This window comes from Podarcis erhardii (genome assembly GCF_964252035.2).
Source record: "Podarcis erhardii genome assembly, chromosome: 2".
Taxonomy (NCBI): Eukaryota; Metazoa; Chordata; class Lepidosauria; order Squamata; family Lacertidae; genus Podarcis; species Podarcis erhardii.
In genome coordinates this window covers 127,166,788-127,192,816 of record NC_138498.1, presented here as the reverse complement: position 1 = coordinate 127,192,816, position 26,029 = coordinate 127,166,788, and the positions used below count along the sequence as shown (strand labels likewise).

The 26,029-nt window shown below is 49.6% G+C and overlaps 2 protein-coding genes across 5 annotated transcripts in view; both read right to left on the bottom strand.

The window, feature by feature from the left end:
* Window positions 1-5,316, bottom strand: part of LOC309334660 (uncharacterized protein) — a 128,030-nt gene extending 122,714 nt beyond the window's left edge. The window contains exons 1-2 of one of the 4 annotated variants that reach the window (XR_014153225.1): window positions 4,729-5,316; window positions 1,337-1,510 (exon numbers count right to left, since the gene is read on the bottom strand). Coding sequence is in view for 1 of the 4 variants with exons in the window: in XM_081849163.1 (XP_081705289.1) it covers window positions 1,337-1,469 (133 nt within the window). In the remaining 3 variants the exon portion in view is untranslated. The remainder of the gene's footprint in view (window positions 1-1,336; window positions 1,511-4,728) is intronic. The other 3 variants (XR_014153226.1, XM_081849163.1, XM_081849164.1) reach the window with 3 other exon arrangements.
* Window positions 5,317-18,987: 13,671 nt separating this feature from the next.
* LOC309334672 (uncharacterized protein) lies at window positions 18,988-25,807 on the bottom strand (the record flags this gene model as incomplete). Its single annotated transcript, XM_081849211.1, has 2 exons — window positions 18,988-21,782; window positions 25,675-25,807. The coding sequence occupies 2 exons, from the start codon at window positions 25,805-25,807 to the stop codon at window positions 19,990-19,992; spliced, it is 1,926 nt and encodes a 641-aa protein (XP_081705337.1). The 3' UTR covers window positions 18,988-19,989.
* Window positions 25,808-26,029: the final 222 nt, after the last annotated feature.

Sequence of the window (26,029 nt, the reverse complement as noted above, 5' to 3'; positions counted from 1 at the left end):
AAGGACCAGGTGTGCAGCCTGGGAGTCATTTTGGACTCACAGCTGTCCATGGAGGCACAGGTCAAATCTGTGTCCAGGGCAGCTGTTTACCAGCTCCATCTGGTACGCAGGCTGAGACCCTATCTGCCTGCGGACTGTCGCGCCAGAGTGGTGCATGCTCTGGTTATCTCCCGCTTGGACTACTGCAATGCGCTCTATGTGGGGCTACCTCTGAAGGTGACGCGGAAATTACAACTAATCCAGAATGCGGCAGCTAGACTGGTGACTGATAGCGGCTGCCGAGACTATATAACACCGGTCTTGAAAGACCTACATTGGCTCCCAGTACGTTTCCGAGCACAATTCAAAGTGTTGGTGCTGACCTTTAAAGCCCTAAACGGCCTCGGCCCAGTATATCTGAAGGAGTGTCTCCACCCCCATCGTTCTACCCGGACACTGTGGTCCAGCACCGAGGGCCTACTGGTGGTTCCCCCACTGCGAGAAGCCAAGTTACAGGGAACCAGGCAGAGGGTCTTCTCGGTAGTGGCGCCCTCCCTGTGGAATGCCCTCCCACCAGATGTAAAAGAGGACATGGATGTAAACTACCAGACTTTTAGAAGACATCGGAAGGTGGCCCTGTTTAGGAAGGCTTTTAATGTTTGATGTAGTACAGTATTTTAACAAACAGCAACATCTTTACCTGAACACTCCCCATCAGAAGTTATCTCAATCTGGTTGGTCAAAATTTAAATTTATACGTAAATCTCTTTCTTCACTTTGAACCCCCTCCCTCCCATTTTCATGATGAAACCAACTCTGTATTGTTTCTTTGGTAAAAGAAGAGGAAAAGCGACTATTACTCACTTAATCTAAGCACAACGGCCACAATAGCGTCAGTCTAGGCATTTGGCTCTGCGATGTTGAATGTTCTCTGTTCTCTCCTGTTTCCCCTTTTTTTGTTTCAGTTGAAAGCAATTCATGAACCCAGAACTCATACACTGACCACTAATGATGAACTATATGTTATAGATATTCCGGCAAATTTATTCTGCTATTTTACATAGCGACGGATCAGTGTTGGACATTGGTAAGGCATTCAGATCACAGAACTGATTTTAGACCTTTTGAGCTGCCAATGCATCGCGGTGACTGGGGAGCTGTGACCTATTCCTAGCTCAAATTGCCTGCAGATGACAAAGGAGCAGGCAGGCAGGCAGGTGGGGGAGCCTGAAAAAGTGCCCCCCTTCTCCATCTCCATCCGCCTGCCTGCCTCCCCCCCACCCCCTAGCTGAGCAAGCCCCAATTCCTCTCTGGCTCCATCCATCCATGTTCCCATCTCCCCTCCCCTGGGACTCACCAGATCTCTCGGAGGTCCCTGGGAGGGAACGCTCAGAGGTTGTGGGGAGGGATGCAGGAGACAACCTGACCAGGTCAACTGTCCATCTTCCCCCTTCCATCCTCGCTAAGTTCGCAGGATCTGTCTCTTTCATCGTTCCTGAAGAGTCAAGGAGCTAAAAGAAGCTGGAGGGTCCTGGGAGAGAGGAAGAAGCAAAGGGAGCCTCAGAGGCCCTGCAGGGATTCCCCTAGATATTCTCCTGCCCCTGGAGAAGCACAAATGGGGCAGCCCCTTCCCAACAGAAGCCCCATTTCTAAACATCTCCAGTGCTTGCAGTTTCCCCTGTTTGCTCCTCGCCCCACTTCGTAAGGCTGACATGTTCTGCACAGTAGTGACCTGAGAGTAGATCCCATTGAATTCAGTGGTGCTTATGGACAGAACTTGGTGCCAAAACCAGTCACCATCCTGTCCCCAAGCCTTGGCCGATCATCAAAACTAAACTCCATTTCCTTCCATAGCAATACAGTGAAAGTTTGAGGCTTTAATCCATTTCAATTTTATCACATAGTTCACTTTTCTGTTGTAATCCATAAATATAATCCAATTCTCTTTTCATAGAATCATAGAGTTGGAAGAGACCACAAGGGCCATCGAGTCCAACCCCCTGCCAAGCAGGAAACACCATCAGAGTACTCCTGACATATGGTCGTCAAGCCTCTGCTTAAAGACCTCCAAAGAAGGAGACTCCACCACACTCCTGGGCAGCAAATTCCACTGTCGAACAGCTCTTACTGTCAGGAAGTTCTTCCTAACGTTTAGGTGGAATCTTTTTTCTTGTAGTTTGGAACCATTGCTCCGTGTCCGCTTCTCTGGAGCAGCAGAAAACAACCTTTCTCCCTCCTCTATGTGACATCCTTTTATATATTTGAACATGGCTATCATATCACCCCTTAACCTCCTCTTCTCCAGGCTAAACATGCCCAGCTCCCGTAGCCGTTCCTCATAAGGCATCGTTTCCAGGCCTTTGACCATTTTGGTTGCCCTCCTCTGGACACGTTCCTCCTCTGCCCTCCTCTGGACATCTCCTCTTGCTTTTTATCAGTTTGTTCAGGGAAGGAGGGTTCGTTCTGGTGGGCTGGATCTGGAGCACAAAGGGTCAAGTTCTGCTTGCATGAGCCCTTGTGCTCCTTCTTCAAACTTATTAGGCAGGAACGTCAGAGGTCCAATCTGAGAGTATTTCATTCTGGGCTACTTATGGCAGAGCACAGAAGACATGCAATCAATTCTTTTCAGTTCTGTCAAGTAGGTCCTTCCCTAGATTTCTCAAGTGCAAGGACCCAGGGCTGTCTGAGTTAGGGGGTTCCTTGGGGTCCAGGTCAGCTGGCTAGTCAGGATTGTCACCTGCAGAGTATATGTCAACTAAAGGACAATAGTCTGCCTTGAACTGAGGACTTTTTGGAGGTGTTGCTGAATGTGGAAGCAGAGGAGCTGGTGATGCCACATTTCGGAATAATATTGAGAGTAATACACCACTCCTCCATAGATATTCTCTGTGCTTATACACTATATTCACAAACTTTATGCTCCTCTTGTGAGAAGATACCTAAAGGCTTAGGGTAGCTTGAGAGAAGTAGCTTATTTTGAGACAGAACCCATTTCCAATTCTTGTTTATCAAAACCCTCTCCCTAGTTGGTTTGGTTTTGGCTTCTGACAGGAGAGCAGAGCATTTGATAACCTTGCATATCGTTTCATATTGATATAAGGATCTGGTGTGCAGATTCCAGTAAAGTGGTACCTCGGGTTACATACGCTTCAGGTTATATACGCTTCAGTTTACAGACTCCGCTAACCTAGAAATAGTACCTCGGGTTAAGAACTTTGCTTCAGGATGAGAACAGAAATCATGCTCCGGCGGCACGGCAGCAGCAGGAGGCCCCATTAGCTAAAGTGGTGCTTCAGGTTAAGAAAAGTGTCAGGTTAAGAACGGACCTCTGGAACGAATTAAGTACTTAACCCAAGGTACCACTGTACAGTACAAGCTTCTTAAGTGTTCTGTCTGGACCCAGAGCATGAGCTACTCTTAAGTAATTTAAAAGGTATTTTTAAGTCAACTTTTTAATATGGCACTATTTTAATTTTTTTTAACATTTTTGCTCTTCTTTGTACTTATAGACCTCCTTTTGCCATGTGGACGAATTAAACCTCCCTTATTCATCTATTTTTAATGGTAGGGAAAGAGATATTGTTGTATTATCCGGTTCCACACTCTCTGCCAGACTTTATTCCAGAAGGGTTTACAAGTGCCTATCAGGATGGTAAGAATTTTATTACAGTGAGCCAAAAAGGATTTTATGCATTCTATGTCCCTCGTTAGTAGTCCCTCGTCACCCAATGACGGATAATTCCTCATTTGCACCAGAGGCTTGGGAGAAGGAGTCTTTTAGCCTTCTATTAGCATTTCCTGAGGATAGTTCTGAATTTTGCTTTCAGATTAGTTCCTCTACCTGTTTAGCCTGAATTTGGCCTTGAGTCGCTTGAGCTCCTGGTCTCAGTGCCAGAGATGACTTAGCAGTTGAGCTGCCTGGGCCCAAAACCTCTTTCTGCTCATCCTTAGAGCTGCTGAGAGATCCTATAAGGTCAGTAATAGAATCTGGCTCCCGCTGTTTCTTAGCCACCTCCTCATTTTCCTTATTCATGTAAAATGGAGTAATTTCTGCTTGTGCTTTCTTAGAGAAGCTCTCTTTGGAGGAGGGTCAGTGGCATTTGGGGAGAGAACATACATTTTGTAACTACTCTGGGTCAACAATGTCTTTCCCCTTAATTCCTCATCAAGTTTCCTGATATCATTAATAATAATAATAATAATAATCCTAGCCTGAGGAAGAAATTGAGGCTGAAATGATTGATCAATGGAAATGACTGCTTGTGAAAGAGGAAGAAGGGAGGGGAGTTACTGCCTTTTTTGGCTGGTATTAGCTAACGTATTTATGGGACCTGGAGATTCGAAAAGCCTGGCTCTTTCCAGGGATGGATTTAATTTGGCTCAGTCATGGAATCTGCTCCATCTCCAAGCTCAATCATTTCTTTGCTCAACCAAAAACAGACAGATGCCGAAAGGAAAATAGAAAATTTGACAGGATGTACCTCCACGTCCCTGAGATCTCTGAAGCCTACATGGAAGAAGGCCTGGGCAGCTGAGACCAGCCTCATCCTGGTTTGAAAAGGCAGGACTGGTGGAAGAATATTCCCAGACAGAACAGGAGATGCATCTCCTATGGAGAGTTGTGGGTGGGTTAACATCTCAGATGCTGCAGGTGGCGCTATGGGGCTCCCTCAAAATAGAGGAGGTTTGTCCTTCAGAGATCTGTATGGAATTTCAAAACTGATCTCATGATCCAGCAGGGAGCCTTACCAGAGAGGCCACGATCCCAGGATTCTCCTCCTTGACTTCCTTCTGCAGAGCTCTCTGGTCAGGATCCAGCAAAGCCCAGTCCTCCTCTGTGAAAGGAAGAGCTACGTCTTCAAAGCCCACTGGACCCTAAGAGAAAAAGGGAGAAGAAAGATGATATTTCTCTACACATTGCTCTGTTCTTTTCTGCCTCTTAATAGCTGCATTGTTTTAACATTATTCTTTTCCTTCATGCTTATTTCAGTATCTTAATGGAGCAATTTTGTTGTGTATTTAAATGATGGGGGAGAGACATGTGTTGTTGCATCTGGGACACAGGAAGTGGTCCTGTTTGGTGCTGCAGATGCAGACGGGCTTTTCTCCTCCCTTTGCTCCCCCCACGTGGGAATGTTCCCCTCTGGCTGCAGCCTCTGCTCACAAAGGTGACTTTTCCCCCCCTCTGAAGGGGGTTTATTTCCTTGACCCAAAGCCCCCTCCCCAAATGAAGGCAGCATCTGGATCCCAAGGAAGAGCAGAGCTGCATATTTCCTGCAAACTCGCCCCCCCCCTGGCTTGGCAGAGAGGACAAAGGAGGACCCCCTGCTCCCTGACTTGGGGGGTCTCCCCCCCCCCCGGCATGATCTGAGAGGGACCCCCACTCATCCTCCCTGCCCCCCTGGGACCCCCTTCTCCCCATGGCACCCTCAGGGGGAGGAGAGAAGAGACTCACCCGAGTCCAGGAGAGAGAAGAAAGCAGGGAGGGAGGGGGAGGGGGAATTTACCCATGGAGGACCTTGCCCCCTCCCCTCCACTTCCTGTCCTCTCTAGGACTCCAGCTCTGCTCCTCTTAACCCTTGCCGAGCCCAGGGCCCCCCCAGCCCAGCCCCCCCTCTGCCCCCCGGAGCCCCCCTGGGAGCCCGACTGGGCGCCAGGGAGACGGGGCTTCCCCAGGAGTCTCCTCGAGAGCAGGCGCCAGGGAGGAAGAGGAGTCCCAGATCCCCCCAAGGGAGACCCAAGCAAGTCTGCCCTCCAGCTCCCCCTCTTCCCTGGGGCAGCCCCACTGAATCGGGGAGACGCCTCCTTCCCTGGGACGTGGAGGCTGGCAGGCCCAGCTGGGCTTCTTCCAGGCTCTGGCGGAGTCAGACTTGGGGGGCCCTTTCCCCCCTCAGTCCGCCCCCCACACCCAGGGGTCCCCTCAGCCCTCCTTCTTGGGGGTCTCCCTCTGCCTCCCCATCTCAGTCCGCCCCCCACACCCAGGGGGTCCCCTCAGCCCTCCTTCTTGGGGGTCTCCCTTCCCTCCCCCCTCCCAGTCCGCCCCCCACACCCAGGGGGCCCCCTCAGCCCTCCTTCTTGGGGGTCTCCCTTCCCTCCCCCCTCCCAGTCCGCCCCCCACACCCAGGGGGTCCCCTCAGCCCTCCTTCTTGGGGGTCTCCCCCACTTCCCCCCTCAGTCCGCCCCCCATACCCAGGGTGTCCCCTCAGCCCTCCTTCTTGGGGGTCTCCCTCCACTCCCCCCTCTCAGTCCGCCCCCCACACCCAGGGGTCCCCTCAGCCCTCCTTCTTGGGGGTCTCCCTCCACTCCCCCCTCTCAGTCCTCCCCCCACACCCATGGGGTCCCCTCAGCCCTCCTTCTTGGGGGTCTCCCTCCGCTCCCCCCTCCCAGTCCGCCCCCCAAACCCAGGGGGCCCCCTCAGCCCTCCTTCTTGGGGGTCTCCCCCACTTCCCCCCTCCCAGTCCGCCCCCCACACCCAGGGGGCCCCCTCAGCCCTCCTTCTTGGGGGTCTCCCCCACTTCCCCCCTCCCAGTCCGCCCCCCACACCCAGGGGGCCCCCTCAGCCCTCCTTCTTGGGGGTCTCCCCCACTTCCCCCCTCTCAGTCCGCCCCCCACACCCAGGGGGCCCCCTCAGCCCTCCTTCTTGGGGGTCTCCCCCACTTCCCCCATCTCAGTCCGCCCCCCACACCCAGGGGGTCCCCTCAGCCCTCCTTCTTGGGGGTCTCCCTTCCCTCCCCCCTCCCAGTCCGCCCCCCACACCCAGGGGGCCCCCTCAGCCCTCCTTCTTGGGGGTCTCCCTTCCCTCCCCCCTCCCAGTCCGCCCCCCACACCCAGGGGGTCCCCTCAGCCCTCCTTCTTGGGGGTCTCCCCCACTTCCCCCCTCAGTCCGCCCCCCATACCCAGGGTGTCCCCTCAGCCCTCCTTCTTGGGGGTCTCCCTCCACTCCCCCCTCTCAGTCCGCCCCCCACACCCAGGGGTCCCCTCAGCCCTCCTTCTTGGGGGTCTCCCTCCACTCCCCCCTCTCAGTCCTCCCCCCACACCCATGGGGTCCCCTCAGCCCTCCTTCTTGGGGGTCTCCCTCCGCTCCCCCCTCCCAGTCCGCCCCCCAAACCCAGGGGGCCCCCTCAGCCCTCCTTCTTGGGGGTCTCCCCCACTTCCCCCCTCCCAGTCCGCCCCCCACACCCAGGGGGCCCCCTCAGCCCTCCTTCTTGGGGGTCTCCCCCACTTCCCCCCTCCCAGTCCGCCCCCCACACCCAGGGGGCCCCCTCAGCCCTCCTTCTTGGGGGTCTCCCCCACTTCCCCCCTCTCAGTCCGCCCCCCACACCCAGGGGTCCCCTCAGCCCTCCTTCTTGGGGGTCTCCCTCCACTCCCCCCTCTCAGTCCTCCCCCCACACCCATGGGGTCCCCTCAGCCCTCCTTCTTGGGGGTCTCCCTCCGCTCCCCCCCCCTCAGTCCGCCCCCCACACCCAGGGGGTCCCCTCAGCCCTCCTTCTTGGGGGTCTCCCTTCCTTCCCCCCCCTCAGTCCGCCCCCCACACCCAGGGGGTCCCCTCAGCCCTCCTTCTTGGGGGTCTCCCTTCCTTCCCCCCCTCTCAGTCCGCCCCCCACACCCAGGGGTCCCCTCAGCCCTCCTTCTTGGGGGTCTCCCTTCCTTCCCCCCCCTCAGTCCGCCCCCCACACCCAGGGGGCCCCCTCAGCCCTCCTTCTTGGGGGTCTCCCTTCCCTCCCCCCAGCTTCTCCCCTTCAACTCCCGCCTGACTCCTCTTCCTCTCCCCCCTCAGACCATCCCTCAGAAAAGCCTCCTTGCATTTTCCCGCCAAAAGGGCTGGCTCTGCCCCCTCTGGCATGGCAGCCAATCAGAGCGAGGCTCCAGGAAATTTCTGAGGAACTAAGTCCGCTGACTGGCCTGGCTCTGCTGTCCATCACAGGCCCAACCAAGGGGGGCATCTCTAGAGATCATCTCCGTCTGTCAGTTACCTGTCGATCCATTTTAGGGTTTGAGATCCTTTGAAATAACTGTGCCGGGTGCCAGAACCCTGCGGGGCCTAAGTTTCATAAACAGTAGTAATAAATGGGTGGAGGACAAGTCTGGGAAGGGGCGAGAGGCCCCTCCCTGCCCCCCTCCAGGCTCCTCTCAGGTTCATCCAGGGTCCAAGGCCTCCTCCATTTTGGGGGGGCCAGGAAGGGAGTGGTCCCTGCAGCTTCGCCTGCCGGAAAGGGGGCGACATGCAAGAGGCCAGCCTGGCAGGGTTGTTGTGGAAGGAGGAGCTCCTGGGAGGAAAGGAGGTGCCAGGGAAATGCCATTCTGCCAGTAAAGTGCCTCCGTCTCTCTCACTCCTCCTCCAAACGAGAGCCAGGGGTGTGTATATATATCTAGGTAGGTAGGTAGGTAGGTAGATGATAGAGATAGATAGTAGATAGATAGATAGATAGATAGATAGATAGATAGAGCCCTAAACGGCCTCGGTCCAGTATATCTGAAGGAGCGTCTCCACCCCCATTCTTCTGCCCGGACACTGAGATCCAGCGCCCCTCGCTGCAAGAAGCCAAGTTACAGGGAACCAGGCAGAGGGCCTTCTCGGTAGTGGCGCCCACCCTGTGGATGCCAAAGAGATCAACAACTACCAGACTTTTAGAAGACATCTGAAGGGAAGTTCAGGGATGTTTAGAGTGGCTGGGGAAGCCCAACCAGATGGGCAGGGTATAGATAATAAATTATTATTATTATTATTATTATTATTATTATTATTATTATTATTATTATTATTGAGATGTATGTGTGTATAACAGACAGGCACATAATTTGGCCACCGGCCCTTCCTCCCGCTCCAAACATAGAAGGACCGGTTGCCCTGACCCAACATGGCCTCTGCTCTTTCTGGCCTCCTGGGCAGTCTCAACTCCGGGACGGCCCTCCTCGCTCGGTGAATGGAGGGGCAAAGTCAACTTACACTTGGACTTGGAGGCTGTCAGGGCCTGAAGCGCAGCAGGACAGGCCCAGCTTTTCTCCAGCTCCGCTTGCCCAAATGCAGCTGCTCCCCTTCAGGCCGATGTTCCCCTTTCTAGAAATGGGGGCCTAAAGCTTCCCTCGCTCTCTGCTCCCTTCCCTGAGTACTTTCACCATTCAGTGCTTTGGACGCAGCCCCGCTTCCCTGGCGGAACAGTAGGATTAAGGGCACCAGGAATATCTACCCTTTACGAACTCCAGAGGGGAGCTTCTCGCTCCTCCTGTGACAAGATTCCCAAAGGCTGAGGGTAGCTTGAGAGAACTAGCCTCTTTTGAGACAGCACCAATTTCCATTTCTTCTGGATCAAAACCCACAAACACTCTGCTAGGATTTTTCCAGAAGGTTTTACAAGTATCTATCAGGATGGTAAGAATTTTATTACAGTGAGCCAAAAAGGATTTTATGTGTTCCATGTCCTCTGCTAGTATTACAAGCCACCCAGTGACTGATAATCCCTCCTCATTTGTCCGAAAAGGTTGGGAGAAGGAGTCTTCTATCCTTGCTTTAGCATTTCCTGAGGATACACCTGAAATTTGCTTGTTTAGCCTGAATAGGGGAGAGACGTGTGTTGTTGCATCTGGGACACAGGAAGTGGTCCGGTTGTTAAGATGCAGGCGGGCTTTTCTTCTCCCTGTCCCCCCCCCCAATGTGGGAATGTTCTCGTCTGTCTACATCCTCTGTTCACAAAGGTGACTTGTCCCTGAATTTGAAGGGGGTTTATTTTCTTGACCCAAATCCCCCTCCCCCCAAAAAGAAGGCAGCATCTGGATCCCAAGGAAGAACAGTTGCAGTCCTCCTGTAGCCTTATGAGGCTTTGCCCTCGGGTGGGAAAAATATTGCGCCCGGAAAAGGGAAAATGGGAGTCAACAGACACTCAAGGAATAGTTTCGGAGAAAAAGCTTTATTTCTACCATCCATGAACTGGTAGAAGGAGCAAGTGTGATAACTCACAAACAAGCACGAGTTCACAGCCATTTGCACAGAGCATATATTCCCCTTCCAGTTCCCTCCCCTTTCTCCTCCTTCGGAAAAGTTCTGCCCCATGTCTCCTGAGCATGAACAGAAAGTTCCCGTCTTGGGACTATTTTGGACTGTTCCTGGGAAAAGGGGGTGAGAAACCAAAGGGGGTTTCAGAGTGTTCAGATATGTTTCATTCTCCTGTAAGAAAGTTGCAATCTGGTTTTAACAAGGCCACTGGCCTTAGAAACAAAAAGGCTTTGAGAAGCAAAGGACTCTGTTCTCCACCTTCGTTTCAGTCTTTTTGTTGCAGCAAGAGCAATATGCTTAGCTAATGCTTTTAGCCTTAGAGAGAGAAAAAAGCTTTGAGAGTTCCTGAGGCGAGGCTTGGAGGCCTGGCTGGGGGGGGGGGATTCACAAAATCTATAGGATGCATTGTGTTTTGGCTTGTGTTGTTTTATATATATTTATTGTTCATTTATTTCATAAAATTTATTTTAAAAAACCTGTAAAGTTGTTTACAATACAAAAAAACAAAGAAACAACAACACCACTGCAGTAAAATCAATAAAAATTAACAAGCCTACTTTAAAACAGAGAAAAGCTAAAATATTAAGAGAGATTAAAATTACTTTAGCTTCCTATGTGATCATGGTATCTCCCCTGCCAGGTAAGTAAGATTTGGGTGGTATGTGCATCTATGGAAAGAAAAGAAAAAGGGTTACAAATCATTTGAAAACCATATCTTCCGGAAATTGTTAATTGAAGTTTGGGACAGATACAAAAATATATTAGAAATGGGGGTCCCACATTGGTTATCCCCATTAGAGGTTTGTTACGGTAAAATCTGGGTGCGGAGTTGCCCTGCCACCCAGCACGTCGGACTAAGTCCGCGGGTCCTAGCGGAAGAAATGAGTTCAGCCGGAGACGGAGCAAGATGCGAAGATCCGAGTTTATTGGCCAACAGGTTCAAGTCGAGATTGAACCCCGAGAATGGGGCGACATAGACTTTTAAAAGTTCCCTCCAAGTCCCAGAATACAATGCAGGAAAACGTCATGAATACATCATGGGAAGGTTGGGTTACATGTAAACACGTCATGAATACATTACGGACAGGTAGGGTTACACATATTAGCATTTCAGGAAGGGAGGGGGAGATATGCAGAGTGAAGGGATATGCATAGATAACATGGATAAACATTTCCTGAGTACAGGTGGTGGCAAGACAATGGAACAGATATGCATCGTCTGCCACCTGGCATTGCCCGGAGGAAGGTTTTGGCAGAGCGATCCAATCGGATTAGGGTCTTCCTGAGTACGTGACCTGTCGCTCAGGGGATTATGGCAGTGGGGCAGCAACATGGAGTCCAGAGGGAACAGAGTAGAACGATGTCAAAACGGAGAAAATCGGAGCTTTGGCTGATTTTATATCATTTTCCGAAGCTTTCGGCCGCCTCGCCGGTCAAGTGTATATTGTACATTGAAAACGGAAACAAATGGATACATTGTAACCAGACTTTGACAGTTTTACGAGGTCGCTGGTTTCGGTTCCATTGTTCTCGCAGCGGGGGGCCGTCAGCAACTTGTCAGGAGGTTAAATGAGGCGTGCAAGAGCTTCCGAGCTAGCTCCTGCAGGGGAAGGCACGCTCCTGATTGGCTGAGGCGCGGCCCTTATAGTCAATGGAGGGTTTAGTTTGATACGGTCAACTCATGTTGAGAATAGGGCGAAAGGAAGGCATAGGAAAGGCATAGGAAAGAAGGGCTTATTCCGCCCGTATAGAGAGAGAAGGAATATTTATAAGGTCAAGGGGTATAGTGTGGTGCTTGTGCAACAGTGTAGGGGTTCAGGGGCTGGGCGTCATCGAGGTCATCGCCTCGGGCCCTCTTTGGGGAGAAGGAGGTGAGGAAAGGTGCCCCCCCCTCTCCTTCCGTATCAGGTTATAGGAGTTAAAAAAACTAATATGATGAGTGAATGGATCACTTATGGAGATTTGGTGGTGAAAGAAGGAGAGAAATGGAGATTGAAACCATACGAGCAAGTAAAAGAACATGTATATGACTGGCTGCACTACTATCAGATAAGCGATATGTTTAAAAAGGATGTGAAAGAAAAAGGGTATAAAGAAAAAGATTCAAAATTTCAAACAGAAATTGTTAATAATGATTGTAAGATAATTTCAAAAATGTACAAAATTTTACTGGAATGGCACATGTTAGACGAGGAAGTAAAAGTGGTAATGATTCAATGGGCCAGAGATTTAGGGTATACTATAGATATGGAAGATTGGTAAAAAATATGGAATGAAAATCTGAAGTTTACAGCATGTACTACGTTAAAAGAAAATGTTATGAAAATGGTATATAGATGGTATATGACACCAGTTAAATTAGCAAAAATGTACAAAACTTGTAACAAATGTTGGAAATGTAAAGAGAAAGAGGGTACATTTATTCATATGTGGTGGGAATGTAAGAAAGTGAAGGGGTTCCGGGAAATGATATATGAGTTAAAGAAAATGCTGAAATATAGCTTTGTAAAGAAACCAGAAACCTTCCTACTGGGAATAACTAGAAAGGAAATAAATAAGAGGGACTGTAAACTCTTTCAGTACGCAATAACAGCAGCGAGAATATTGATGGCTCAAAAATGGAAACAAGAAGAAGTACCGACCTTGGAAGAATGGAGAACAAAACTGACAGACTATGCAGAACTGGACAAATTAACTGGAAAAATTAGATTTCAAAGAGATCATAAGTTTTTAGAGGACTGGGGAAAATTTAGAGAATATTTGAAAACTGTATGTGAGGAATACACAACGCTAGTGTGTTTTAAAGAAGCTTTGTGAAAAAAATGTGGAGTTTGGAACAAACAGGGTTAAAACTCCGTGGTGCCCTGCATCTGGGAGGGGCCGGAAGCAGGGCCCTACGTCACAGGCTTTGTCTGTGAGAGTTACTTTCAGTTCTCACTGAGAGACGGAGAGAGACGCAGCTCAACTGACAGGCTGTGTCTGTGTGCTTTTGGAAGCACGGAGAGATGCCAGAATGGCGGAGTCTTCTGACGGGAAAAGACTGATTTATGGCTTGTAAATAAACGCTTCTAGAGATAAGAACCGATCTGTCTTTTGGACTTGATTTATCCCTTTCTCACATGGACTCAGGACCGCTGCATTTACTCTGCTAGGCCAGCTCAGAGCTTCCAGGGATACGGAGCTGAACTGGGAAGCTTGCTGGACCCAATATGCGCAAAGGTTATGGGAGGTTACGTGTTTCCTGACAAGTGTGAGAAGGGAGGAGAACGCCAGCTTTGAGTTGCTGTGATCTCCTGCCAGGAAGGGCAGTGGGAGATGCTGGTGATCGGAGCCAAGAGCCAAGAGAGAGGCTGCTGCTTCGGAGGACCAGCTTGCTGGCAGAGTGAGTACGCTTTAAGCCCCGGTGGGAGGAGATGGCTGCTCAGGCACAGGGCCATGAGAGCTTCAATATCCCCTTCGAAAGGCTCAATGGCACCAACTGGGAGGCCTGGAGTGAGCACATGTACCACTGGCTGAAGGGAAAGGAGCTGTGGGAATGCACGCAAGCTGATCCAGGCCAGGCCCAGCCCAAAGCAGACGTGGCTGATGCTCTAGAGAGAGAGCAGAGGGTGCTAGCCATTTTAAAGGGCAGTGTTCATGCATGGCTGTTGCCAGAGCTCCAAGGGAAGAAGCCCTGGGTCGCGTGGCAGGCACTGAAGACAGCATGTCAGAAAGCAGTGGGAGCCACACCAGAGGGGGCTAGAAGATGCCCAAAGGGAGCAGCAAGCCCAGGAGGGTCTGAGCAACGCCCAGAAAGCCCAGAGGGGGCTAAGAGAAGCCCAGAAGAAGCTGGGGCTGTTTTGGGGAGCTGTTTTTATGCTTCAACACATCTGAGTGATGGACTGTGTCCTGGGGAAAGGCTGGGAGCTGGAAAGAGGAAAGCAGTGGCAAGCTGTTCCTTAGGCGACGTGGCACCCAGGAGTGGGGGTGCAGGCCAATCCAAGAGCTCTGAGAAAGCCAAAGTCTCCCAGAGTTGTTTGTGCTTTGAGGCGAAGTCCAACAGCAAAGGGCATTGTTCTGCTGAGGCTCTGGAATGCAAGGTCAGCCACCTGCAAGGAAGGCAGATAAGCAGCGTTTCACAGACAACAGAGCCTGGGAACAGCAGTAGCAGCCGTGCAGTAACCATGGCAACCAGGATGGACACTGGCATTGACACAGACCCCGGTGGGGGTGCGAGCGTTGCCATGGCAGCTTTGGAAGACAGTCAGAGAGACACTTTATCTCTAATTATAGACACGGGAGCGACTCACTGTCTTGTGCCATCTGGTGGGCTCCTGAGGAACTGCAAGACAGTTCAAACTGGACGTTGTGTCAAAATGGCGGATGGATCTAAGAGACCACTGACTGAATCTGGGTCTTTATATTGTTCTTTCTTGGATTGTTGGGTGCAAGCTTATGTTGTCCCAGAGCTTGCGCACTCTCTTTTAAGTGTAACAGCCTTAAACGATGCTGGGTTCGATGTTCACTTTTCTAACACTTGTTGCTCTTTCTACAGGGATGGAAAGAAGATCTACAGCGTTGAGAGAACAGACAGGCTCTTTCTGGTGCAGATGCCTGTTGAAAATGGGGTTGGTGGAAAAATGGGACTAGTGGAAAATGGGACTGGTGGAAAAATGGGGCTGGTGGAAAATGGGGCTAGTGGAGAGTCCATTGAAGATGCCCATGTGCAGTGTGCAAATGTCCCACCACACGATGGTTGTATTCACTTGTGGCACAGAAAATTCGGACATGCCGGGTGGTCGCTTGTGAAAAAAGCCGCAGAGAACACCATTGGTTGTAGGTTCAAGGCTTGTGACAAATACCTAGATTGTCAAGCCTGTAAGCAGTCGAAGGTCACAACATGCTCATACCCCAGATCAGAGAGGAGAACTAGCAAACCCTTTGAACTTGTGCATGCAGATTTGTCAGGACCCATGCCAACACCTTCTTTAGCTGGGTCTAAGTGGGTTCTAGTTCTGATTGACGATTTTTCGAAATTTAGTTGGGTTTTTGCGCTAAAATGCAAGTCAGAAGCGGCTGCATTGATCAGAGATTGGATCACTGCGATTGAACTACAGTTCTCTACCAGGGTGATTTCCTTTCAATCTGATCGCGGGGGGGAGTTCACAGGTTCTGCGCTGCAATCGTTTTTCAGGCAGAAGGGTATCAATCATCGATTGACGGCCCCCTACTCTCCGCAACAGAACGGGGTTGCAGAGAGAAAGTTTCGCACATTACAGCAATCTGCGAATTCTATGTTGGCAGACTCGGGTTTGCCACAGCGCTTTTGGGCAGAGAGTTATCGGACGGCATGTTTTGTACAGAACAGGGTGTACAATTCCAGTGTAGGCAACACACCGTATTACTTGTTGCATCAGAAGAAGCCGAAGGTGGGGTTTCTTCATGTTTTTGGGTCTGAGGCTTTTGTTCTCATTCCAAAAGCCATGCGCAAAAAGGGTGAGCCAAGGTCTAGGAAGATGATCTTTGTGGGCTATGAGCCGGGTTCAAAGGCGTGGCGTTTCGCATACCCTACTGGCAACCAGTCTAAGCTGCTTATTAGCGGCAGTGCTGAGTTTTGCGAGCAGAGTGGGTGGAAGCGTCTTCATGGGAACCCAGATGTTCTGTCAGACTCAGATGAGGAAGAGGAGGAAGGCGAGGCTGAACCTGTTGCTGATGCGCGCAGTCCACAGCAACAGGGTCCAGCGCTAGTTTCTCCGAAAGGGAGTCCCAGGACCCCTCCACAGGTCACCATCAAGTCTGAGCTAAGGAGTGCACCATCCTCACCAGCAGAACCAGCTGTGCGCCCGAAACGGCGCAGCAGGTCAGAGGGGGATGTGTCTGACACAGAGGATAGTAGGGTTGATCCAGGTGAATCAGGCGCAGTTCCAGAATTCACGCTGAGGAGGTCAGCAAGATCAACAAAGGGCAAGCCACCTGAAAGGTATGAAGCCACTAGTGTCTGGGTTGGTGTGGCTAGATGTGAGCCTGAATCCTTTGAGGATGTTCAGAAGTTGCCTCAGGAAGAAGCTAGCAAATGGCATGAGGCGATGCAGAAGGAGATGAACTCAATGGAGTCTCTAGGTGTGTTTTCTCTCACGAAGTTGCCAATGGGCGAAAAAGCTGTTAGCTGCAGATGGATTTACCGTTTGAAACCCACAGAAGCAGGAGAACCACAGTATAAAGCGAGATTAGTAGCCCGAGGATTCACACAGAGGAAGGGTGTTCATTTCACAGAGGTATATTCGCCAACCTCGAGAGCGGAGACTCTGAGAATGCTTTTGGCGATAGCAGCACAGAGAGGTTGGAAGGTGAACCATTTTGGTGTAGATGTCGCCTACCTGAACTCAGATCTCAAGGAGGAGTTGTACATGCTTCCTCCTCCAGGGTTTGAAGTCAGTGAACCAGGCGTTGTGTGGCGATTGCACAAATCCATCTATGGATTACGTCAATCTGCCAGGAATTGGAATATGTGCCTACATGAAGCTTTAGAGGAGCTAGGCTTTAAGAGATCTCTTGCAGACAGTTGTCTTTACATTAAAGAGTCAGGCTTGAAACAGGAAGTGATCCTTGTGTTTGTTGATGATATCTTAGTGATGGCGCAGACAGGTAAACAGGTAGAAAAGTTTGCTAGAGAGCTTGGAAAGCGGTTCAAGCTGAAGCAGCTTGGAGATGTCAAATCCTATCTGGGCGTGCAAATCACAAAAGCAAGTGATGGAAGCTTCTTGCTTTGCCAGAAAGGTAAGATTGAACAGTTGCTTGAGAAGTTCAGGATGTCTGAGTGTGCAGGTGCCAGATCACCCATGGAGGCTGGTTTTGTAAAGGAGTGTCAGCAAGTAGAACGTGTGGTGTTCGAAAACACTGAGCTCTTTCAGTCAGCTCTGGGTAGTCTGTTATATCTGTCACAGTGGAGCAGACCAGATATAGCGTTTGCTGTCAATCTGCTCAGTAGAGAGGCCTCAAGTCCTAGTGTGCAGGCCTGGAATGGTATAAAGCGGGTGCTGCGTTACCTGCAAGATACCAAAGACTTTTGTCTTAGGTTGTCAGCTCAAGGAGAAGTCAAACTGACTTGCTTTGTGGACGCAGATTGGGGTAACCTTGAGGATCGCAAATCAGTGTCAGGTCTAGTGGTGAAGTTTGGGGACTCAGTGATAGGGTGGAGGTCCCGGAAGCAAAGTCTCATAGCGCTTTCATCTACTGAAGCTGAGTTCAGTGCGCTATCAGATGCTTGCAGAGAGTTAGAGTTCTATGTGTGTTTGGTTGAGGAAATCTGTGGAGAGGTTTGTCTGCCCGTTGTGGTGCATGAAGACAATCAACCGTGCCTAAAACTGGCTGAGACAGGGCAGTTCAAGGCGAGAACCAAACATTTGGACATACGTTTTCAAAATGTGTGTCGGAGCGTTCGTGAGGGGCTAGTTGCTCTGAAATACTGTCCCTCAACCAAGAACCTCGCTGATGGTTTCACAAAACCATTAACCTTCCAGAAGCACGAGGAGTTCTGTGAGGGTTTGTGTATGGGGAAAGCATTGTTGGCTATTGTCCCCAGATGCAGGACAAGAGGGGGTGTGGAGTTTGGAACAAACAGGGTTAAAACTCCGTGGTGCCCTGCATCTGGGAGGGGCCGGAAGCAGGGCCCTACGTCACAGGCTTTGTCTGTGAGAGTTACTTTCAGTTCTCACTGAGAGACGGAGAGAGACGCAGCTCAACTGACAGGCTGTGTCTGTGTGCTTTTGGAAGCACGGAGAGATGCCAGAATGGCGGAGTCTTCTGACGGGAAAAGACTGATTTATGGCTTGTAAATAAACGCTTCTAGAGATAAGAACCGATCTGTCTTTTGGACTTGATTTATCCCTTTCTCACATGGACTCAGGACCGCTGCATTTACTCTGCTAGGCCAGCTCAGAGCTTCCAGGGATACGGAGCTGAACTGGGAAGCTTGCTGGACCCAATATGCGCAAAAAAAATAAGGAATATTGCAAGAATATAAATGAGGATAGAAAAATTGTATTTAAAGGCGATACTAAAATCAAGGAATGTGAAGATAGAAATTTAACTCCGGATGATTGTCAGAGGAGTTGAGGGAGGTCCAATAAGCTAAAATATGTGATGTGAAAATTTGTATGATTGGAGATTTTATGGAAAAATTTAAAAAAATATTTAAAAAATTACTTTAGCTTCCTAAGCATCTGGGTATGCTTGCCTAAACAAGAATGCTTTTAGCAGGTGCCAGAAAAGTGTCTAGAAGAGGCATGTGCTTTATTGCAAGAGGCGGGGAGTTCCAAAGGGCAGGTGCTGCCACACTAAACAACGCAGTGCTGGAAAGGGGGTGAAAGGCAAGCGGCCAGCCTGGCAGGGTTGTTGTGGAAGGAGGAGCTCCTGGGAGGAAAGGAGGTGCCATGGAAATGCCATTCTATTTTTTTAAAATAATATTTATTAAAGTTTTAAAGGTTACACAAGAAAAAGAAAAAACACCATATTAAACAGAAAACAAAACAATACATCACAATAAAAAAGAGCAAAAAAGAAAAATACAAACAATTAAAACAAAAACAAAAAGTTCAAACCTTCACATAACTTATCTTTCATTTGCTTGTTTCCTTGACCTCCTCCACCTCCCTTTTTATATTCTAGTTCTAAAAGTAAAGAGCCTCCGTCTCTCACTCCTCTTCCAAACGAGAGCCAGGGGTGTGTGTGTGAACATATAGAGTGAGGAGAGAAAGTATTTGATCCCCTGCTAAATTTGCTTTTTTGCCCTCTGACGAAGAAATGCCTAGTCCACAATATTAATGGTAGGTTTATTGTAGCTGTTTGGGAAAGATGGAGGGCACAAGGAGAAGGGGGCGACAGAGGACGAGATGGTTGGATAGTGTTTTCGAGGTTACCAGCATGAGTTTGAACAAACTGCGGGAGGCAGTGGAGGACAGAGGTGCCTGGCGTTCTCTGGTCCATGGGGTCACGAAGAGTCGGACACGACTAAACGACTAAACAACAACAACTTATTGTAGCTGTGAGAGACAGAATAACAACAGAGAAACCCAGAAGACAAAAGTCAAAGATTGATGATGATGATTATTTTATTTTTTTGGTTCCTGTTCCTACTTTTCTCTCTTTTATTTATTCCCAATATCATCCCGATCTTAATCCTTTATCTTGACAGCCACTGGCATGCAACTTTAATCATATTTAACAGATCTATATGTAAATTAACATGCAAGATGAACATTTTGCTCTTCTTGTTGTTGTCCATCAATTTTTTTCGGTGCAGTCCCTCCTCAGAAGGCCCTATTTCGTTCCACCGTCTTACCTTCCAGGACTCTGGGCTGTCTTCCTACTTTCCTTTGTTTAGTTAAAATTAAGACACATGTAATGTATTTTAACTGACTGATCTTTTCCCAAACCGAAGAATCTTCTGTGTGGGAGTCATAAAGCCAAGGCAGAGGCTTGTAAATACTGCAGGGTGCCCCCTGACATTCCTCTGGGCAATGATTACCTTATATGGTAAAGGGGCAATAAAAGCTTGACCGGATGAGATAACATGAGATTGGCAAACGGCCATGCGGCTGGACAGAACAAAGCACAATAAAAAGTGACCGGAGAGAAGAAGTCTGAATGAGCTGCTCTCTCTTATTATGGAAATATTGCTGGCTTTCTGTGTCTTTATTTTATGCTAAACAAATGCCACTTGTGACGGCTGGCTCCAACACTTCTGTAAGAGACCACACTGTGCGATAGATTTCACAGTTAATAATTGTTTGGTTCCTCTAGAATCCAAGCTTGATCCCCCTGAGCCCTAAGGGAAGCTTGCAAAGATCAAAGATTCACCTTCACTTTTATAAATCCATATATGACAAAAGTCCATGCAAGCAGGTGTGGTTTCCTGTGTGAAATATTCCCCAGTTGTAATCTGTCGGTTGTCTGCAGCCCCCTTTGAGAGGGACCCCTTTTTCAAACCCGTATAAATTATTTGGTGGGCAAGGAATGAATCTTTTCCCACATTCCAAACACTAAGACGTTTTCTCTCTTGTATGGATTCTTTGATGGGAATTGAGATAACCACTCTGACGAAAGCTCTTTCCACATTCCAAGCACTGATAGGGTTTCTCCCCTGTATGAATTCTGTGATGATAAGTGAGACTATCCTTCCGACTGAAGCCCTTTCCACATTCGAAGCACTGATAGGGTTTTTCCCCTGTATGAATTCTTTCATGGGTAGTAAGACTTTCCTTCCGACTGAAACCCTTTCCACATTCGAAACACTGATAGGGTTTCTCCCCTGTATGAATTCTTTGATGGGAAGTGAGCTTGGGGCCCTCCCGGAAGCTTTTCCCACATTCCAAGCACTGATAGGGTTTCTCCTCTGTATGAATTCTTTGATGGGAAGTAAGACTATCCTTCCGACTGAAACCCTTTCCACATTCGAAGCACTGATAGGGTTTTTCCCCTGTATGAATTCTCTGATGAGAAGTGAGATTTCCCTCCTGACTGAAGCTCTTCCCACATTCTGAGCACTGATAGGGTTTCTCCCCTGTATGAATTCTGTGATGGGAAGAGAGTGTGGCACTTTGACTGAAGCTCTTTCCGCATTCCAAGCACTGATAGGGTTTCTCCCCTGTATGAGTTCTTTGATGCAAAGTGAGCTTGTGGACCTCCCGGAAGCTTCTCCCACAATCGAAGCACATATAAGGTTTCTCCCCTGTATGAATTCTTTGATGGGAAGTCAGATCACCACTCAGACGAAAGCTCTTTCCACATTCCAAGCACTGATAGGGTTTTTCCCCTGTGTGAACACTTTGATGGGAAGTCAGATCACCACTCAGACGAAAGCTCTTTCCACATTCCAAGCAGTGATACGGTTTCTCTCCTGTATGAAGTCTTTTATGGGAAGTCAGATCACCACTCAGACGAAAACCTTTTCCACATTCGAAGCACTGATAGGGTTTCTCCCCTGTATGAATTCTTTGATGGGTAGTAAGACTTTCCTTCCGACTGAAGCCCTTTCCACAATCCAAGCACTGATAGGGTTTCTCCCCTGTATGAATTCTTTGATGAAAAGTGAGATTCACCCACTTACTGAAGCTCTTTCCACATTCCAAGCACTGATAGGGTTTCTCCCCTGTATGAATTCTTTGATGGGAAGTGAGATCACCACTCAGACGAAAGCTCTTCCCACATTCCAAGCACTGATAGGGTTTCTCCCCTGTATGAATTCTTTGATGAGAAGTGAGATTCCCCTCCTGAGTGAAGCGCTTCCCACATTCCAAGCACTGATAGGGTTTCTCCCCTGTATGAATTTTGTGATGGGAAGTGAGGTGACCCTTCCGATTGAAGCTCTTTCCACATTCCAAGCACTGATACGGTTTCTCCCCTGTATGAATTCTTTGATGAGAAGCGAGATTCTGGCGGTGACTAAAGTTCTTCCCACATTCCAAGCACTGATACGGTTTCTCCCCTGTATGAACTCTTTGATGGGAAGTGAGATTCCCCCAGTGACTGAAGCTCTTTCCACATTCCAAGCAATTATATGGTTTCTCCCCTGTGTGAACTCTTTGATGCAAAGTGAGATGATCCTTTCGATTGAAGCTCTTTCCACATTCTCTGCACTGATACAGTTTCTCCCTACTCTGTGTTCTTTCGTGTGAAGTGAGGCTATTCCTTTGAACAAAGCTCTTTCTTTGATGGGAGGTGGACTGGGAGCTCTGACGGATCTTCTCTACACACTCTGAATATTTATCTGACTTCTCCGCTATGTGGATTCTGTTGTGCTCCCCCCTGTTCTTCCCTTCCAGTTCATCACCATCTGCAATGAAGAGAGAAGCTAATTAGAGTCTCAGGAGGAAATGGGAACTCCAGATTATTGAACAATGTTAATGAATGCTTGTGACAGAGGAAGAACTGAAGAGAATGAGATGTGAGGCCGTCCAATAGTTTTCACTGTTTTTGTTTCCTGGTATTAACTGAGATATTGCTTGGCTTTTATCTGGGATGGATATTTTTGTGGCTCAATATTGGAATCCACTCCATCTCCAATCACAACATCTTATGATCCAACAGGGATCCTTACTGAGAGAGTCCATGATCCCACGATTCTCCTCCTTGACTTCTCCTTGACCTCCCCTTTGTGAATGCCTGAGGGCCCTGCTCTTGCCACTCACCACCTGGCCCGGGGCGGGGCCTGAAGCCTCAAAAGGACTGCTCTGCTGCCCAGGAGGACTCTCCTGGGTGAGTGCCTGAGGGCCCTGCTCTTGCCACTCACCATCTGGCCCGGGGCGGGGCCCGACAGGCCTCACAACTACGGTTGCTGTTACTGCTGCTGCTGTCCAGGAGGACTCGGGGGCGCAGAGTTCTTTTTAAAATGTTTTAAAAATTTTCTTCTGAATTTTTTATATGTGGGGGGTGGGGGTGGGGTGGGGTGGATGTTTGGTTGGGCCTGGGAATTTGTTTGATTTAGGTGTTTTTGTAATTTTTACAGGTTCTTTTGTATTGTTTTATTGTTTTATTTTTTTAAAAGGTTTTATTTTGTTCCTAAGGGGAGGGGTCAGGGCTGCCGGGGAGTGGGTCCCAGGCAACAAAATGGCTGGGGCATGTTCCACAGGGGGGGATGCACTGGGACAACCGATCTCAGTGATCACGGGTAGGAGGAGGAGTTACGCTAAGACCAGACCATGTCGTTACAGAGGAGGCAGGTTTAGTCGTTGTCTGAGGACTATCCCTGCCTCCGGGTCTGGTCCTGACCGGATGAATACTGGAATCAGCAAGGGATACCCACATGACCTGAAGGTGCTGCTGTGCAATGCCAGGTCAATGATTCATAAAACCACTGCCATCCATGACTTGATCATGGATGGAGGACTTGACCTGGCATGTGTAACAGAGACTTGGTTGGATGAAACAGATGGGCCTGTCCTTGCCGCTGCTTGTCCACCAGGTTTCTCTTACGCACAGCAACCCAGGTCATGTGGGCGGGGAGGGGGGTTTGCAGTGATTTTTAGGAAGTCATTAGTCTGCACTAGGCATCCTATTGGGAAGACTCAGTTTTCTGAGTGCATGTTCTGGAAGCTGGGCAATAGGGGCAGTACAGGATTCCTTTTGGTGTACCGACCTCCCCGCTGCACCAAGGATTCCCTGCCTGAGCTGCTTCAGGTCGTGGCGGATTTTCTCCTGGAGACACCTAGTTTGGTTGTCCTAGGGGATTTTAACATCCATGCCGACACGACCTTACAAGGGGCCGCTCTGGACTTCGTGGAAAGCATGGCCTCCATGGGGCTGTCCCTGAATAAGTCTGGCCCAACCCGTAGCAATGGACATGCCTTAGACCTGGTGTTCACCTCTAGTGACGTGGGTGATCTGACACTAAGTAAAAGCGAAACAAAAGAAGTGCCATGGTCAGATCACTTCCTGGTGCAACTGGACTTCTCCGCGACCCTTCAGTGGGACCGATTCAGATGGTCCGCCCCCGCCACTTAATGGATCCAAATGGTTTCCTGAGAATGGTAGGGGATGTTTTATCCCATGTTGATGGCCTTTCAGCTGATTCCCTGGTGGCCTGCTGGAATGTGGAGTTAACCAGGGTTATTGACTGTTTGGCTCCGAAGCGCCCTCTCCAACTGCATGGAGTCCGGACAGCCCTGTGGTTTTCCACGGATCTGAGGGCAATGAAAAAAACATTGAGACGGCTAGAGCGCCGGTGGGTTAGGGACAAAGGTGAGAGCTGCTTCCTAGTTCTGCTGGATCTCTCAGCGGCATTTGATACCATCGACCATAACATCCTTCTGGACCGTCTTGAGGGGCTGGGAGCTGGGGGCACTGTCATACAGTGGTTCCGCTCCTTCCTCCTGGGCCGTGTTCAGAAAATGGTCATGTGGGATAAGTGTTCAGACCCCTGGGCTCTCACTTGTGGGGTGCCTCAGGGTTCTGTCCTCTCCCCCATGCTTTTCAACATCTACATGCAGCCGCTGGGAGAGATCATCAGGGGGTTTGGGCTGGGTGTTCATCAGTATGCGGATGATACCCAGCTCTACCTCTCTTTTAAATCAGTGAATCACCAGTGAAGGCGGTGAAGGTCCTGTGTGAGTGTTTGGAGGCGGTTGGAGGTTGGATGGCGGCTAACAGATTGAGGTTGAACCCTGACAAGACAGAAGTACTGTTTTTGGGGGACAGGAGGCGGGCAGGTGTGGAGGATTCCCTGGTCCTGAATGGGGTAACTTTGCCCCTGAATGACCAGGTGTGCAGCCTGGGAGTCATTTTGGACTCACAGCTGTCCATGTAGGCACAGGTCAAATCTGTGTCCAGGGCAGCTGTTTACCAGCTCCATCTGGTACGCAGGCTGAGACCCTATCTGCCTGCGGACTGTCGCGCCAGAGTGGTGCATGCTCTGGTTATCTCCCGCTTGGACTACTGCAATGCGCTCTATGTGGGGCTACCTCTGAAGGTGACGCGGAAATTACAACTAATCCAGAATGCGGCAGCTAGACTGGTGACTGAGAGCGGCTGCCGAGACTATATAACACCGGTCTTGAAAGACCTACATTGGCTCCCAGTACGTTTCCGAGCACAATTCAAAGTGTTGGTGCTGACCTTGAAAGCACTAAACGGCCTCGGTCCAGTATATCTGAAGGAGCGTCTCCTCCCCCATCGTTCTACCCGGACACTGAGGTCCAGCACCGAGGGCCTTCTGGTGGTTCCCCCACTGCGAGAAGCTAAGTTACAGGGAACCAGGCAGAGGGCCTTCTCGGTAGTGGCGCCCTCCCTGTGGAATGCCCTCCCACCAGATGTAAAAGAGGACAACAACTACCAGACTTTTAGAAGACATCGGAAGGTGGCCCTGTATAGGGAGGCTTTTAATGTTTGATGTAGTACAGTATTTTAAATTTTTTTTTTTTTTTGGAAGCTGCCCAGAGTGGCTGGGGAAGCCCAGACAGATGGGCGGGGTATAAATAATAAATTATTCTTATTATTATTCTTTATGCTGAGCTCTCTGGTCAGGATCCAGCAACGTCCACGCCTTGTCTGTGAAACAAACAGCAACATCTTCACCTGAACACTCCCCATCAGAAGTTATCTCAATCTGGTTGGTCTAAATTTAAATTTATACGTAAATCTCTTTCTTCACTTTGAACCCCCTCCCTCCCATTTTCATGATGAAACCAACTCTGTATTGTTTCTTTGGTAACAGAAGAGGAAAAGCGACTATTACTCACATAATCTAAGCACAACGGCCACAATAGCGTCAGTCTAGGCATTTGGCTCTGCGATGTTGAATGTTCTCTGTTCTCTCCTGTTTCCCCTTTTTTTGTTTCAGTTGAAAGCAATTCATGAACCCAGAACTCATACACTGACCACTAATGATGAACTATATGTTATAGATATTCCGGCAAATTTATTCTGCTATTTTACATAGCGACGGATCAGTGTTGGACATTGGTAAGGCATTCAGATCACAGAACTGATTTTAGACCTTTTGAGCTGCCAATGCATCGCGGTGACTGGGGAGCTGTGACCTATTCCTAGCTGAAATTGCCTGCAGATGACAAAGGAGCAGGCAGGCAGGCTGGTGGGGGAGCCCGAAAAGGTGCCCCCCTTCTCCATCTCCATCCGCCTGCCTGCCTCCCCCCACCCCCTAACTGAGCAAGCCCCAATACCTCTCTGGCTCCATCCATCCATGTCCCCATCTCCCCTCCCCTGGGACTCACCAGATCTCTCAGAGGTCCCTGGGAGGGAGCACTCAGAGGTTGTGGGGAGGGATGCGGGAGACAGCCGGACCAGGTCATGCGTCCATCTTCCCTCTTCCATCTCCTCTAGCTTGACAGGATCCGTCTCACTCATCCTTCCTGAGGAGTCAAGGAGCCAAAAGAAGCTGCAGGGTCCTGGGAGAGAGGAAGAAGCAAAGGGAGCCTCAGAGAATCTCCTGCCCTAGATATTCTCCTGCCCCTGGAGAAGCACAAATGGGGCAGCCCCTCCCCCACAGAAGCCCCATTTCTAATCATCTCCAGTGCTTGCAGTTTCCCCTGTTTGCTCCTCACTGACATGTTCTGCACAGTAGTGACC